Raw genomic sequence first — 15,000 nt, 5'->3', positions numbered from 1 at the left:
CTCTAATTATCACACGACCTATGACGTGTCAACACCTGTGCCGCCTCCTCCATTTTGTCTCCAGCACCATAGTGGCTACGTTTACATGCAGTCAATATTTGGGTTAAAGTCAAAATTCCGGTTTCTGAAACATTTTGAATATCCCATTTACATGATTGAGCGGACAGAGTTGCTCCGGCATTTGAATAACCACTATGTACGGCGACACACGGCGTCATGACTGAAATGGACGTAATTTCCTCTTATTACTTTCAACTGCCAATAAAACACTTGATATTCACGTTACTCACAACATGAATGAAGCAGCCGGTTTCCTCCTCGCTCCAAAAGTGTGCTTTTGTGCTGCGTATCTCAGCTTGTTTACTTCTGCTTGTGTATTTGCGATGGGTTTCGTGCCAAACAACGCACTTTCGCATACAAGCACTTCCTGTACTAAAAAGAGGAGCATTTCTTGCGGTTGAGCATTGAGCATGCGCAGAGTGTCTTGATCGTGTCTGTTTGCGTGCCGGGAGTATCTTTGCCTTTTTCGCCCTCCTCTTTCTCCATCCACTTCTCAGCAGTAATGCTAAGTACAACATCTTATGCTTTTTATTTTAATGTATTTTTGTTTTTTTATATAAAGTATTTTGATGTAAATTTTGACTTTAACGGTATAATCCGACATAGCCAGTGTAGGAACGGAACTCGTTCGTAAAATGAGGATTCCCTCTATATACATCTTCATTTTACATGTCAAAACGTGTTTGCGGTTCACAGTGTTTTCTTTTCCGTGGAAACCAGGTCAAAATGGCTCTTTGAATGTAAAAGTTTTCCAACCCCTGATCTAGAGAGATGGCTTGGCAATAGTTATTGGTGGGTATTGTATTTCTTAATGTTTAACTCATTCACTGCCGTAGATGAATTCATTCAAAGTAAAGATGACGCCTGTGGACAAGTCGTGCTTCTCAAGAGGCAAGTTTAACAAGCGCCGCAATGCCATAAGTGACGCATCGAGAGTAGTCCCCGACAGTATGTTGCTACCTGCTCGCTATCAAAACACCTCGTTCTTCATTCACATGCATTCCGTTATTCTGCTATACTAAACATTTGTTGCAAGCACTGTATCTTCCGGACTATAAGTCGCTCCGGAGTACAAGTCGCACCAGCCATAAAATGCATAATAAAGAAGGGAATCATCCATTCTAATTACTTATTTAACAAAACATTAGACTTTAACCATTTCAATTATTCATGCATTTTAATAGCTTTTATGATGTATCTTATGTTTCTTTATGTGGGTTGCAATAACATGTGAAATGATATAGAAGTAATTGTCATGGCTAGTTAGTGCTGACTTGTATTTATGATGTCTTGCCTCCCTCTTTCGCGCTAAAGCGCCTACAGAGGGAGACAAAACATCAGCACAAACAAGCCATGACAGTAATAAGGTGTTAATAATTTCACACATAAGCTCCAGAGTATAAGTCGCACCCCCGGCCAAACTATGAAAAAAAAAAAAAAAAAAAAAACTTTAGTCCGGAAAATACGGTACTATATACTGTGTGTATACATCGTGCACCGGCGTGTAGATGTGGAAAAAAATGCAGCGCTGAACAAGGAGTTACGAATTATCACCCGGTTAAACTTTTGTAGAAATGATGTGAAAATGACTGTAAATGTGTATAAAGTGCAGGAGATTCTGGCATGTGTGTTGAAGAAAGGTCAAGTTCTTCCCATGCTTGAGGGTAAGCGGTAGAGAAGATGGATGGATGGATGGATGAATACTGACTGCAGCAATAAACATGTTTGAGTAATTGTATATAGTTCTATTGTTCTACAATTTCCAGATCCTGCATCGAGCAAAAAGGTCCTTCCCACTGCCGTTGGCAGAGCCAAAAAAAGGCAGTAAAACAAACAAAAATACAGCAGTAATAAAAAAAAATAATTTGTGGTAATTGTTTATTTTTCTATAATTCATAGGCTGGCATCAAGCCGGCTGGAAGTCAAAAGAGTTGCTGTAGAGTTGGACTCTGACTGTCCTATTGACTCTTGGTTGGTGTTTATGTTTTACACACAAGATACTCCAACATATTGTGGATGAGTCACACACACTAGTTCAAACTCAAAGTACTTTTCTTTGTTGAAACATAGAAATACAGTGTTTTCCGGACTATACGTCGCTCCGGATTACAAGTCGCACCAGCCATAAATATAATACAGAAGCAAATACAGAAGAAAAAAAACATATAAGTCACACTTGAGTATAAGTCGGAGTAAAACACACTTTATTAAGAAATGCTTCATGTTAGAAATCTCACGTTTTATTATTAATAATTATTGGCATTTGATATTTTCATTGAGTTTCGATGAAGTATTGAGATGTGCCACACTGTGAGCAGGCATTGAACGCTCCTCGAGCGCTAAGTGTCGATAGTGAGAGACGTGGTTTCTTTTCTTTCTCTTCCTTCGACACAGCTAGCAAGTAGTTTGTTCGTGCCAGCAAACGCAGTAGTTGCAGATTTCCCGTGTTTCACCACGTTTGTTGTTGTGTGTAAATGTTAAAAGGTGAGTTTAATCATTTTGGTTCGTGTCAGGTAACTGCTGTATATAATAGCCTGGATATGCTCTCGTGAGTGATTTCACGTTGATGAACACTAGTTATTTATTTCGGCTTACTATTACTATTCTAGTGAAGAAACGTGTGGATGTGTATTGTTACTGTATGTATTGTTTGGCTGTTTAATTGCTTAATACAGTGAATTGTAATGTTTAGGCATAGTGTTAACTAATGGATATGCATTGGATAATGCTGCTAGGTTATTCTTTGTCTGTGTTGTTGCAGACCACAGTAAATAGACGTGTCAAGTGGAATACGGGCCTGTGTTCTCTGACAGGAGCACCTACATCCATACCTTGCCACTCTAAAATAGAGTCAGCTGGAGACATCATACCAATCATATGATCCTCTCCGCTTTACTTCACATTATCTACAGTTCATACAATCTTGCAGTCCGAGTCAACCAGAAAATTGTTTCCAGTTTGGCAGGAGAAACGCAAGCGTTCCACCGATCTTGTTTCACAAGACGGGCCGCGGCTTCTTCTCGGGTCGTAAGCGGAAGTGACGTACGAGCTGCCTCGCAAAAGTAGCAGTAATGTACTTTATTTTATTTTTTATTTAGTAACTCTGAACATATAAGCACAACAGCCAGGGGGGTGACAAACATAGAGGCAAAGAAATATATTACAGAAATATAAAGCGTGACATCATCAGCAGGCGCGAAGGACCCGATCCAATCTGGACATTTTAAATAATTTCAATGAACATTCTATCAGTCCGGCCCTCGGCTTGCCGCAAAATTTTTTATTTGGCCCCCCGTCCATTTGACTTCGACACCCGTGCTCCAGAGTAAAAGTCGGCCCCCCCGGCCAAACTATGAAAAAAAAACACGACTTATAGTCCGTAAAATAGTGTGGGGTGAACAAATCTACATGCATGCACTCGCACTCACTCACATACATGCGCGCACACATGCATGTACATGGATGTTTGAAGTTCATACAGTTTGGTCAAATGTGAAATTTGTAAATATTTTGATTGTGTTATTTCACAATGAAAATAACTGTAAAATAAGGCAATGTTAGTTTAGGAGGAGAACAAACGTCTTCCACTTTTGGGTCATAGCTTTCAGTGTTTTTGTTCCTCGTCAGTGATGGATCAATGGGCGTCCACTACAGGGCAGACTATGCCTGTGAGAACAATACTGTAGGACGGAACGCACATGAAAAAGAGCACTCCAGTGTTGTGCAGGCTTAGCAGACAGTCTTGACTTTTAAAGAAAAACAACAACACGTCAGCCGGTACTTGACCCGGGAAGATTAGAAGGCAGACAGATTAGAAGACAAAAACCTACCACCATCCTTGCTTAGTCCATCCTTTTTTAAAAGAGTTCTCGTCCTCCGTTCGACCATCCGCAAAATGGGCATCCGTCTGGGACAGACAGTTCTGTCCCTGGGACGGAATGCTCATCTCTACAAATAGTACTACCTGACAGAGAGTACTATCTAATGGCGAGATTGTCCTTTATGTCTTTTTTTACGTTTAAATTTATGTTTGTATTTCAGTTTTGCACTTATATGCAGTGTGTGGTTATCTATTTTCAATGTCTAATTTTAAACATTTTTTTTTTCAATGCATGTGGCAAATTGAAATCTGTTGAGTTCGTATAAATGCCAAATGTTGAAAAATATATTGTTTTAATTCTACATTCAACTATTATATACTGTACATCTTTTTACACTAAAGATAGAACATAATAGAAAAAATAATTACTTTGCTGAGTAACTAATTACTTTTCCAAGTTAATAACGGAGTTAGCTAAATTTTTGGAAGAAGTAACTTGCAACGAGAGGTGGGCGATATATATCGTCATCGATATCGTCAATCTTGCTTTCACGATGTGTATTTTTTTTATTATCGAGTATTAATATTGCCTCTAAAAGCATAACGACTCAAGTCAGTCGACGGCCGCAAACTATGAGGAAATGCTGAAAAATCTGTGTGCATTGACGGCAGAGGAGGAGGAAGTGATAATCATTCGCCGAATCAGCGGGCAGGACCCGGTCACGTGATGCTATCCGCACCGCAGACGAGCCTTTTGAAACATGGAGTGTCGAGAGGGGATTCAGAGCGAGGCGCAAGTCTGCGTCGTCCGTAGTCAACCCCAAATGACAAGCCCGACGTCGGTGGGAATAACATTGTTAGATCTGCCACAACGGTCACCGTGAAGGGCAATTCTGTTGCACCACGAGCCATATGGATTACGGCGACAGCGAGAGTGAGAGGGGTTTTTCCCTCAAGCAATATGCCGCACGAGAACCGCCTCCGAGACGCAATCATAATCAAAATAATCCCAAATGGGCCTCTGTCGTTTTCTCACAACCTTCGCCATTATAATGTTGTTTTAGTTTTGTTTTATAACCATCAGACCGCCGTGCCTATCGGCTGTACAACTGCCATAAAACCGGCAGTGCCATGTTTTCCATTTTAAATGATCACAAAAGCTTACAAAGACGAAATCGAATGGTATTTTCGCTCCGATTATCGTTCGTTTTAGTTAGTCTTGTGAGCAGACAAAGTATTTTAGTTAGTTATCGTTTTTCAAAAAACATTTTTTTCACGTTTTTATTTTATTTCGTAAACAAAAATGTTTTTTTAATTTTATTTTTCGTTATTTCGTTCGTTTTCGTTTACGATAATAACCTTGCACTGGAATGACCTTCCGTTAAATGTTAGCCAAGCCCCCTCTCTGTCCATTTTTAAAACTCATTAGAAGACATGTTTTTATTCTTTGGCTTTTGATCCAACTTTAGACTGACACTGTTCTATTGTTTTCTGGCATTTACTATATCATTTATTTCTGTTTTAATATACTGTTTTCACGCCTGCAACAGAATGACAGCAAATCATACTTTCTATGTTTTAGAATAATTGTAAATAAGTTATCCCATATTTACTCTTTTTATGTGTCGCAAGCCTTATTATTCATCAGTATAAACTTTGTTAAGGTTGTCTGTAAGGAAAGCAGGGCAGGTCTTGAGATTCAACTGCAGATAGGGCAAGCTACAGATGTGCAAATGTGCCTTTGTTCAAGAAGACCTTCCTGTATTTAAATTACTTTATTGCAGCGGTTTAAATTACTTTATTGCAGTAGTCTGTTTTAACATGTTTGTGTTTGTTATTTTCAAAGCATTCCAATCTGTGATTTACAATTACCAATTGTTGGAGCAAATGTCAATGAAACAAGAAAAAAAACACCCTTTTGTAAAGAAAAGAGGCAACAGACAGAGTGTGGAAAGAGCGGTCGGAGATTTGTTACTGTGCATGTCTGTATCGTTCTCCTCATGAGCAAAGTTAAACTTTCTTGTCTTCTTTCCTTGTGTAGTGTTTTTATTAAATGTTTCAAGTCATAGAGAACCTGACGGTATGCTAACATTCTGAAGTGGGGAGATTGATGCTTAATACTGTAAAGTTTCTTTTCCTTGTATAAATACTATTGTTCAAATTACAATTGCTGACCTGGGATTGGGAATCAAAACAGGATCACCCCCACCGATTTTGACACGCTTGGCTGGTTTAGGCACCACATCAAATCCTAAAACAAAACAAGAATAATTGACTATGTTGCTAGACCATAAAATAGCAGCACAGCAAAAAAACAAACCTTGTCGTGGGAATGCTGCCTCACCAGTCGAACATTTATCTGTCTCAGGGTGAAGAATCATAGTATGAGTGATGTCTGTTTCCTTTGCAAACTTTTCAGTTCCTTCAAATGATGGTGCAGTATCAACAGGTAGTTTCTCTTTCTTTTTCCCCTGGGATGAATCAGTTGTCTCTACAGACCAAAAGCAATCATGTTAAATGTAGCTCTTGAAATGGTATACAAACAACTCATTTAAAAAGAGATTCAAGATCTTAATATATCCAATTACTTTTAGGTTCATATTTGTGTTGTAGCTCTTCCACTTGAAGCTGTAGTATCATTTTATCGCACTGGGTCTAGAAGAAGGAAAACCAAATACAGAATCAAGGAAAGCCTTTTTATAGATGAACAAATGTTTTGTTATAATTTCTGTGTGTGCGCGTTTGTAACTTGATGATGCTGAATAATCCAGGTTAAATTGTTTTATGAAAATGCAAAATCTTTCAGTTTCACCTTTTGACCTGCTGGACCAGGAAAACAAGTTTCAAAAGCTGGAACACAGCCTTTGCATACAAGACACCCATGTGTTCTGAGCAGTCAGAGTTCATCATGTCATAATGTTGCCAACAAATGCCACATGGCTCTTCGGTGACAAAACCCTGGGGATAAATGAGACCTGCCTATAGGCTCTGGATGTTGTGGGGTTGTCTTGGTTGATATGCCTCTAATAAATCGCATGGACATTGAGGACAGTGCCTCTAGATTGGCAGACAAAGGTGGCCTTTTTAAGAATGGGGACCGGGGGTGTGTTGACACTACAGAGGGATCACACTCCTCATCCTCCCTGTTAAGGTCTATTGTGGGGTGCGAGAGATGAGGGTCCATTGGGAGGTTGAATCTGAAATTCAGTAGGAGCAGTGTGGCTTTTGTCCGTCCTGGCCAAGGAACAGTGGACCAGTTCTACACCCTCTGCAGGATACTTGAGAGTGCATAGGGAGTTCGCCCAAGCCGGCTACGTGTGTTTTGTGGACTTGGAGAAGGGGTTCGACCATGTCCCTCAGGGAGTTCTGTGGGGAGACGCGAGGATCCCTGCCTTTTGCTGCCGCCCAGCTCACAGGGAACCCGACCACTTTGGCCCCTCCCACAGGAGGTGAGCCCCTGAGAAGGCTGAACCACGTTGACCTGTCCGGTTGTGCCTGGCCAGGTCCAATGGGTGCAGGCCCGGTCACCAGGTGCTCAATAGCAAGCCCCACCTCCAGAGCTGCCTCCAGAGGGGGAGGAGGGGGTGCCCGGTATCCCACGTCTGGGCAAGGGAACTCGTGGGTCAATGTTTTTAAACATCATAAGGGGTCTCTGAGCCACGCTTTGTCTGGTCCCTCACCTAGGACCTGTTTATCCTGGTTGACCCTGCCAGGAGTATAAAGCCCCAGATAACCTACTCAGTTCCAAGGATCATTTGGACACACAAACCCCTCCACCACGGTAAGGTGAAGGCTCACGTAGGGGTTCTTTTTAACTTTAACTTGAAAAAAAAATGGTATGTCGCCTTGAAAATAGTCATATATTAGGGCTGTCAAAGTTAAAGCATTAACTATGGAGATTAATTTAAATTTTAAAACGTACTAAAAAATGTAACTCAGTTAACTCAGTTTTATTTACTTTCTGTAGCAGCTGATCTCTGCTCACTGTGCAGTCAAACTTAGAGGAGAGTCACTGTTGAAAAGACTGACTTTTACGTAGTTTTACTTTTGAAAAAAGTTGCTCGACGGCTCATTACTATTCACGGAGTCGTGGCTCACAGCGCTTAACGCCGGACGCGGTCGTAGAATTGGACGGCTTCCAAATCCTACACGCGGACAGGACGCTGGAGAGTGCTAAGAGAAAAGGAGGAGGGCTGGCTGTGTTTGTGAACGATAAATGGTGTAATCCTGGGCACATCACGATTAAGGAGCAGCTCTGCAGTAGGGACATTGAGCTGTTAGCTGTCGGCATGAGACCATACTATATCCCGCGAGAGTTTAGTCATGTGATCGCGGTGACCGTGTAGTTCCCCCCCGCTGCCAACAGTGACATAGCCTGTGATGTCTTGACTGCAGATGTGAGCAGGCTACAAACACAGCACCCAAATGCCCTGCTACTCATCTCTGGTGACTTCAATCATGCCTCCCCTTCCTCCTCTCTGCCTTCATTCACACAGTGTGTCACCTGCCACACCAGAGACAATAAAACACTGGACCTTTTCTATGCCAACGCCAAGGAGGCATACACATCATTGTCCTTCCCCCCGCTGAGCAAAGATGATCACAACCTGGTGGCTCTTCAGCCTGTGTACAAACCTCTGGTCTGCAGGCAGCCAGCAGTGACCCACACGGTTCAGTGATGGTCTGGACAGGCAGAGGAGGCCTTAAAGGACTGTTTCAGCGCAACTGTGTAGGAAGTATTCAACGACGCTCATGGGGAAGACATTAATATTCTAACGGACACTGTTACAGACTATATAAATTTCTGCATGGAGAACACCATACCCACTAGGACAGTAAGGTGTTTATCCAACAACAAACCCTGGATCACACCTGACATTAAAGCTCTCCTGAAGGAAAAGAAGAGAGTTTTTGCGTCGGGTAACAAGGAGGAGAGCGGAAGATTGTGCAGCGCCAACTGAGGAGGAGGATCAGAGAGGGGAAAAGGTCCTACAGGAATAGGATGGAGGAGCAGCTGCAGCTGAATAATGCCAGGGGAGTCTGGAGGGGCCTGAAGACCATCTCAGGCCACGGACGACCCAAGACCTGGGCTGGGGGAGACCTGCAATGGGCAAATGAGCTGAACCTCTTTTTCAATAAGTTCCATCAGATGCCAGCCCCCTCTCAGTCTCTCCTGCTGCAGCCTCCACCTACTCCCCCTGCTGTGAGTGGCCACCCACCCCTCTTTTCCCCACAGTTTCCAGCTCCCAGCTACACCAGACAGCCACCACTCCCTTCTGTGCAGCCTTGGCCTTCACAACATCTCAGGTGAAGAACCAGCTGAAGATGAAGGTGAGGGAGGCAGCGGGTCCAGATGGCATCAGGGTCCAGATGGCATCAGCCCCCAGCTCCTCAAATCCTGTGCAGACCAGCTGTGTGTTGTCCAGCACATGTTCAACCTGAGCCTGAAGCTGGACAGAGTAACCCAGCTGTGGAAAACATCCTGCCTGGTCCCGGTGCCAAAGACCCCCCCACCCGAACACAGCTGAAAACTTGGCTGCTCTCCTGCGGAGTGTGATGGGTACGTGGACACTAGAAAATAAAGCCGTCGCCTGCGTGCATGATAATGCACCGAACATATAGCGAATGAGACCCTGCTGGATTGGGAGTCGGCACCATTACTCATTACATTATTCATAATAAATGCGATGCATTGCATTGTATTTCTTTTTCAATTGTTCACCTTTATTCAGTCAGGTGTTGTTACATCAATAGAATTTAAATTAAATTGTCCTTAATATTTGGGCTAAAATAGCACCTACTGTAAAAAACTTTGAATTCAATTTGTATTCAATTTCAAGTTTTCTTGCTTATAGACTAGTCGACTAGTAGCAAATAACATTTGAGACTAGTCGGCGGACAAATTAGTCGAAATTCCCATCCCTAATATGTATAAATAATCAAAATAAAAAATACACATGCATTTGTTATACATCACTTTTATAGGCTTTACTTAAAAATAAATGGAGCTCCTTTGAATAAGTTCCCTGTAAACAGCTATTTAAACTTGAAGAACAAAATACTGAAAAAGAATGATATTCAGATACACTATAGGAGTTTTACTTTATTTTAATTGTGTGTTTTCATGAAACACTTGGGTTAATAAGCAACTGTCCTGATTTTTCTGTTATTGATCTGGCAAGTAAATTATAAAATCTTTCCACGTACCTCTTGCATAGAGCTGGGCAATATGACGATATGAAGACCATAAAAATGAGTTTAACATGTCATTGTTGTGCTATCGTGTCTATCATCATTTGTCAACTGCATGTAATAAGATCAAGAGAGGAAATTTGATTTTGTGTTCCACGGCTTTCACTTCCGTTTTATTTTTTTTAAATCAATTTCCGGCAAAAACCTTTTTATGCCTCTTATTTAGATTGATATTTACATTTGTGCAAAAATATGCAGGCTAATTTGCTTCCGTTTACTTTTTATAATTTTATACAGATCTGTTTAATGTCACTTCTAAATAAAGCAAGTAAAAAGTGCATTGTATAATTTTTTAATAGAAACTGAAAATATAGGGTTCGGGCTATATTGTGATATAAAATGGCCTATATCGTGACAGATTTTTTTCCCATATCACCCAGCACTACTACTGCAATGTGCTCACGTACTAGTCATTGCTGTTTGGTGCACTGAATGAGCAGGATGAACTCAAAGAGAAAATTATGTTTTGTCCAACCTTTATTGGTGTTATATACCACGGTAATTAACCTGCTAACAGTGTGTACCTGTTTGAGAAGACAATTATCTGTGAAGAGTTTCCTCTCCAGTTCCAGAGCTCTTTGGCTTTCTGAGAAAGATTTCATCCTTTGCAGGGAAAGTTCATCTCCTAAACGTTCCACATCCTTACTGCACAGGTAAAAAGATGCACACACAGCTTAAAAACAAAACAAAAAAACAAGGTAAAAGAACAAAGCTAACCTGGCAGAAAATACTAGTCAGTACTAGGGTTGGGCATCGTTTGAATTTGGAGGATTCCGGTTCTTTTATTCGATACCGGTTCCTAACAATTCTCGATTCCGATTCTTAACAAAAAAAAAAGTTATTTTTGGACAAATCACATGAACTTCTCTGTTCTTGAATTTCTTTAACTTTTTACTGTTTGTGAACTCTACCATGGATTACTCAAAGGGCAGTTTTTAACCAGCATACTTATTTTAATAAATGTTTTTGTATTATTTAGTGTTATTTTTCACAAGATTATTGTTGAGAAGTTCAAGACAATACAATAATGCAACTGTTTCTGAAAGCATGCTACTGAACACCAATTGACTGGCTAACCTTGTCTTGCTTTAGAAAGAAAATAAATATGACAAACAACGCTGCATTTTAAGGGCAAGCAAGGAAAGTATTTAATTTATGTAATCATATGGTACCATATGATGTATCTGTATGTACAGTATTTATGGATATGCTGCAGCTGTGTATGCTCTAAGCTAAATATTAGCTAGATATGTGCATTTGTGTGTTGAACTTGTTGGCTCAATGTTGCAATTAGACGTACTTAGCCAATTCTGACTTTGGGTCATGAGCTGCATCGTGTCAGTTCTATGGATAGGCGTCAGCCGAATGACCCAGCCAGGTCGACCCAGATCGCCGACAGCGTGAAGGGCGACTGCTGCCACCGCGGTGTCCCAGCGGCCGCCGCAGCTGTGGAGATGTGTGGGAAGGGCCCGCCCAGCGTCACCGCCGCCGCCGCCCACGCTTGCCGGCCGGGACGAAGCGAGCCGAGGACCTGAGCATGAGTGGGGGCAAGCTAACGTGGTATTTCTACGCGCACACTTTTAAAAAATTGGTCGTACTGCGTTCGCAGCTCTTCCGCGCGGCTAACTAGGAATCGAAACTTAGTACTGACATTCTAAAATCTGAACGCTTCCGGGAGAACCGGAATGATGGAACCGGTTACACTCCAATCCGGGTTTTCGGTGCCCAACCCTAGTCAGTACTGACAAAAAGTTAGGTATAATAGGCTTAGGGCAAAATTTCAGGACGAATCTTAAATGCACTCTAACCGTAAGAGGTGAATGTAACTTGACTATCCCTAACATTTTTAATGTCCAACTGTGCATGTTTCAGCACTTTTTGCACAACTTGCTGTTCTCTAACAAGAAGCTGGAATAGCAAAATTCACAATGGCTTCAGCCATTAATGGTACAATCTTGGTTCAATTAGAATTAGTATTTAAACAGCACTCTTCATCATACTGTTCACATTTTGACACCATATGACGAAGATGACCCAGAACAATTTATGGACAGTACTTTGCCATTGTGAAGCTTCAAACAGTATTTTCTCAGAACAAATGGCCACTGAGCTCAGAGCGCCATAGAGTGATATCAGCAGGTTGACACAGAGATACAGAGAGTTAAATTGTCAGAGAAAGACACATATGGACTTCTGAAATTTTCCTGGAACAAAACACCTGTGGTGACTTTTGCCGTTCAGCTCCTTGTTAGATAAGAGCAATTTGTGCAAAAATAAATACAAATGAAACAACAGAGAAATCCAAATTAACTTTACCTGTGAAAGTTACAGTGCATTTTAGATTAATCCCGAACTGGCCACCAGCTTGCTTAATACATTACTCATTTAGATCCGAAAAAAGAGAACATTAACACACATTGCATTGTCGAGTTTCATTTTGAGCAGGTCAGTATAAAATGTCTCATCATGGCCATGACCAATTTCTGATGGAGGTGTCTTGCTCTCCTTGGTCATCAGCAATATCTGCATACAAACACACATTTAGTATTTCATCCTAATAGTTTACAATTGTGTGTGTCAAGTTTCATAGGTTTTCCCACATATGTCCATCAACATTAGCATGATTTTTCTTGGCAAAAAGCCTGTTGCCATGGCAACAGCGTTCGGAAAGATAAAAAGCTTTGTTTTTCCTGGTCGTCTTAAACATCTTCGGATGAAACACCCAATTTCAAGACAATCGGATAAAATCTCTTGGAGGAATTTTATAAAATGTGACGGCTACAAAAGGCAAAAAATGGGGCCAAATGTGAAAGAAAACTAAAAATGGCGGATTTCCTGTTTGGTTTAACAAATGGCTCCAAGGGACTTTTTTGTAGGTCTTGGTCTGTTATATATACCTCCAAAATTTCATCAATTTTGATATCACGTACGGCCAGAGTCGCTTCACATGGGATATTTGCAAAGAAAGAGGTCATACAGATTTTTAAAAACTTTTAATGACCTTAAATGTCTGTTCCAAACAATGCCAAACACAGCTGGTTGGTACACAGTAGCCTCCCAGAGAAGTAATACATTTCTGTCTTTATCTTCCTCGTCCGGTGCAATAAAATCACTCTTCAATATTGGAACGCAGCAGCCCCAAAAATCCTTCGTACACGTCATTCTATTTTTGTTGTCTCTGTTAGTGTTACATGACGAAGCAAATTCGTCGGTGAGATAAAATTGTCTTCTACATCATGCAGCAGCGCAGCCAAGCGAAATTGATTGGTAAAGGTCGATTGTTTTACACTGCTTCATGCTGTCATAATCGACTGGCAATGTTCAGCAATAGCTCCTGTAAGACTCACTCTTCACATGCAGCCAGTTTTGGTAAAACATTTTGTCATCCACGCCTCCCACTGAACTACACAGATATGAATATTCAATATGAGGGCAGACTCAGACAGCTTCAGTAGTCAACCATTTAGATAACACGACTGAAACAGCGACGCACGGACGTCATGACGCAATTATACATTATCTCCGCTTGTGACTTGCTTCCATCAATAAAACACATATGTATTCAAGTCACTAATCGCATGAATGAAGCAGACCGTTTCCTCGTCTCTTTAAACGTGTGATGTTGTACTTTAGCTTTCTCCATGTTTATCACTATATGTGTATTTTCGCAGTGCGCTCTAAACACCAGGCATACAAGCACCTCATGTACTACAAAGACCAAGATTCCTTGCGGTTGAACATGCGTAGAGTGTCCCGTGCATTCAGGATATTGCGATCGGCGTGTACATGCACACATATTCAGGTTGGATAAGGAGTAACCCAGGCATGATATTATGAATTTTAAAAACCTGAATAAGGGCATATTTGTGTTATTGCCCATGTTTACATGGCTTTGAAAAACCTGAATACTGCCAATATTTGGGTTTAAAAAGGTTTATTGGCTGCATGTAAACATAGTCATTGTTGGTGAGCACATTGCCGCTCCCTCTTGGTTGATACTGCTTAATTGTTATGTGGTTTTGTTAAATCATGAAAGAAGATCAAATAAACAAAAATAATCAGGTCATAAAAAGCAACAGGATTTTTTTTGCAATGTTGCAATACATTGTAATGCGAAAAAATGGTTTAATTGATAATTAAATTAATTGATTGAATAGTCGATAGAAAAATTGACTCAAAAAATATTTGATAGTGACAACCCTAGTAAAAACAATACCGTAGTAGGTCTTGAGGGTCAACTTCACACAGCTATGAAACAATGCTTTGCCAGCGCATACAAAATTTCCAAATTGATCAACACTCACCTCAAACTTCTCCAGTCTCTGTAGTTTAGCATTCAAATGTCGTATCTCATCATTCTTCTCTAACAAAATAGACAGGAGTCTGTCCAGCTGAGAGGGGTCAGCTCTTGAACATTGGAGCTGCATAAGAGTGGCATTGTGGACCTGAACAAAGTATGAAAAATGACAATTATGCTTGGGCCTTATTGTGTTGAATGGTCATTAATTTATTGACAGCGGGGGCCGGATTCAACGAACACTAATCTAATGCTGCCAGGGCGCTCGCTTTCATCCGCGTTAGCTTTCGGCTGTCTAACATACTTCATCATTTTCACCTGGCATGATTAAAACTTAAACGCGCGTGGAAAATAAACCCTCACCATGTTCATGTGTTGTTTATTTTGTGACGTTTTGGCTGCCGACGTACTCTATGTTGGGCACGTGTTTTAGGAAATGCACACACAGACGATGGGGTGAGCAGCTATTTGAGCCATGACAAATAAAAAGGCATCCATACTAAGTTGTGAAGTGGTAAAATATTAAAAGGATGAATTCGGCCTAAGTTCCAAGGCAAGAGAGAGACGGAAT

The 15,000-nt window shown here is 41.0% G+C and overlaps 1 protein-coding gene across 3 annotated transcripts in view; it reads right to left on the bottom strand.

Annotated features, from left to right (window-relative positions):
• spdl1 (spindle apparatus coiled-coil protein 1) overlaps positions 1-15,000 on the bottom strand; it is a 67,274-nt gene that overhangs the window by 4,885 nt on the left and 47,389 nt on the right. For 2 of the 3 annotated variants that reach the window (XM_086024188.1, XM_086024190.1), the window contains 6 exons: positions 14,437-14,577; positions 12,549-12,655; positions 10,657-10,777; positions 6,469-6,535; positions 6,201-6,371; positions 6,056-6,131 (listed from right to left, as the gene is read on the bottom strand). In XM_086024188.1, coding sequence (XP_085880314.1) covers positions 6,056-6,131; positions 6,201-6,371; positions 6,469-6,535; positions 10,657-10,777; positions 12,549-12,655; positions 14,437-14,577 — 683 coding nt within the window. The remainder of the gene's footprint in view (positions 1-6,055; positions 6,132-6,200; positions 6,372-6,468; positions 6,536-10,656; positions 10,778-12,548; positions 12,656-14,436; positions 14,578-15,000) is intronic. The other variant, XM_086024189.1, reaches the window with a different exon arrangement.

The sequence above is a fragment of the Filicampus tigris genome, chromosome 2 (genome assembly GCF_054856515.1).
Source record: "Filicampus tigris isolate MCC_2025a chromosome 2, RoL_Ftig_1.0, whole genome shotgun sequence".
Lineage (NCBI taxonomy): Eukaryota > Metazoa > Chordata > Actinopteri > Syngnathiformes > Syngnathidae > Filicampus > Filicampus tigris.
This window is presented reverse-complemented; position numbering and strand designations above follow the sequence as displayed.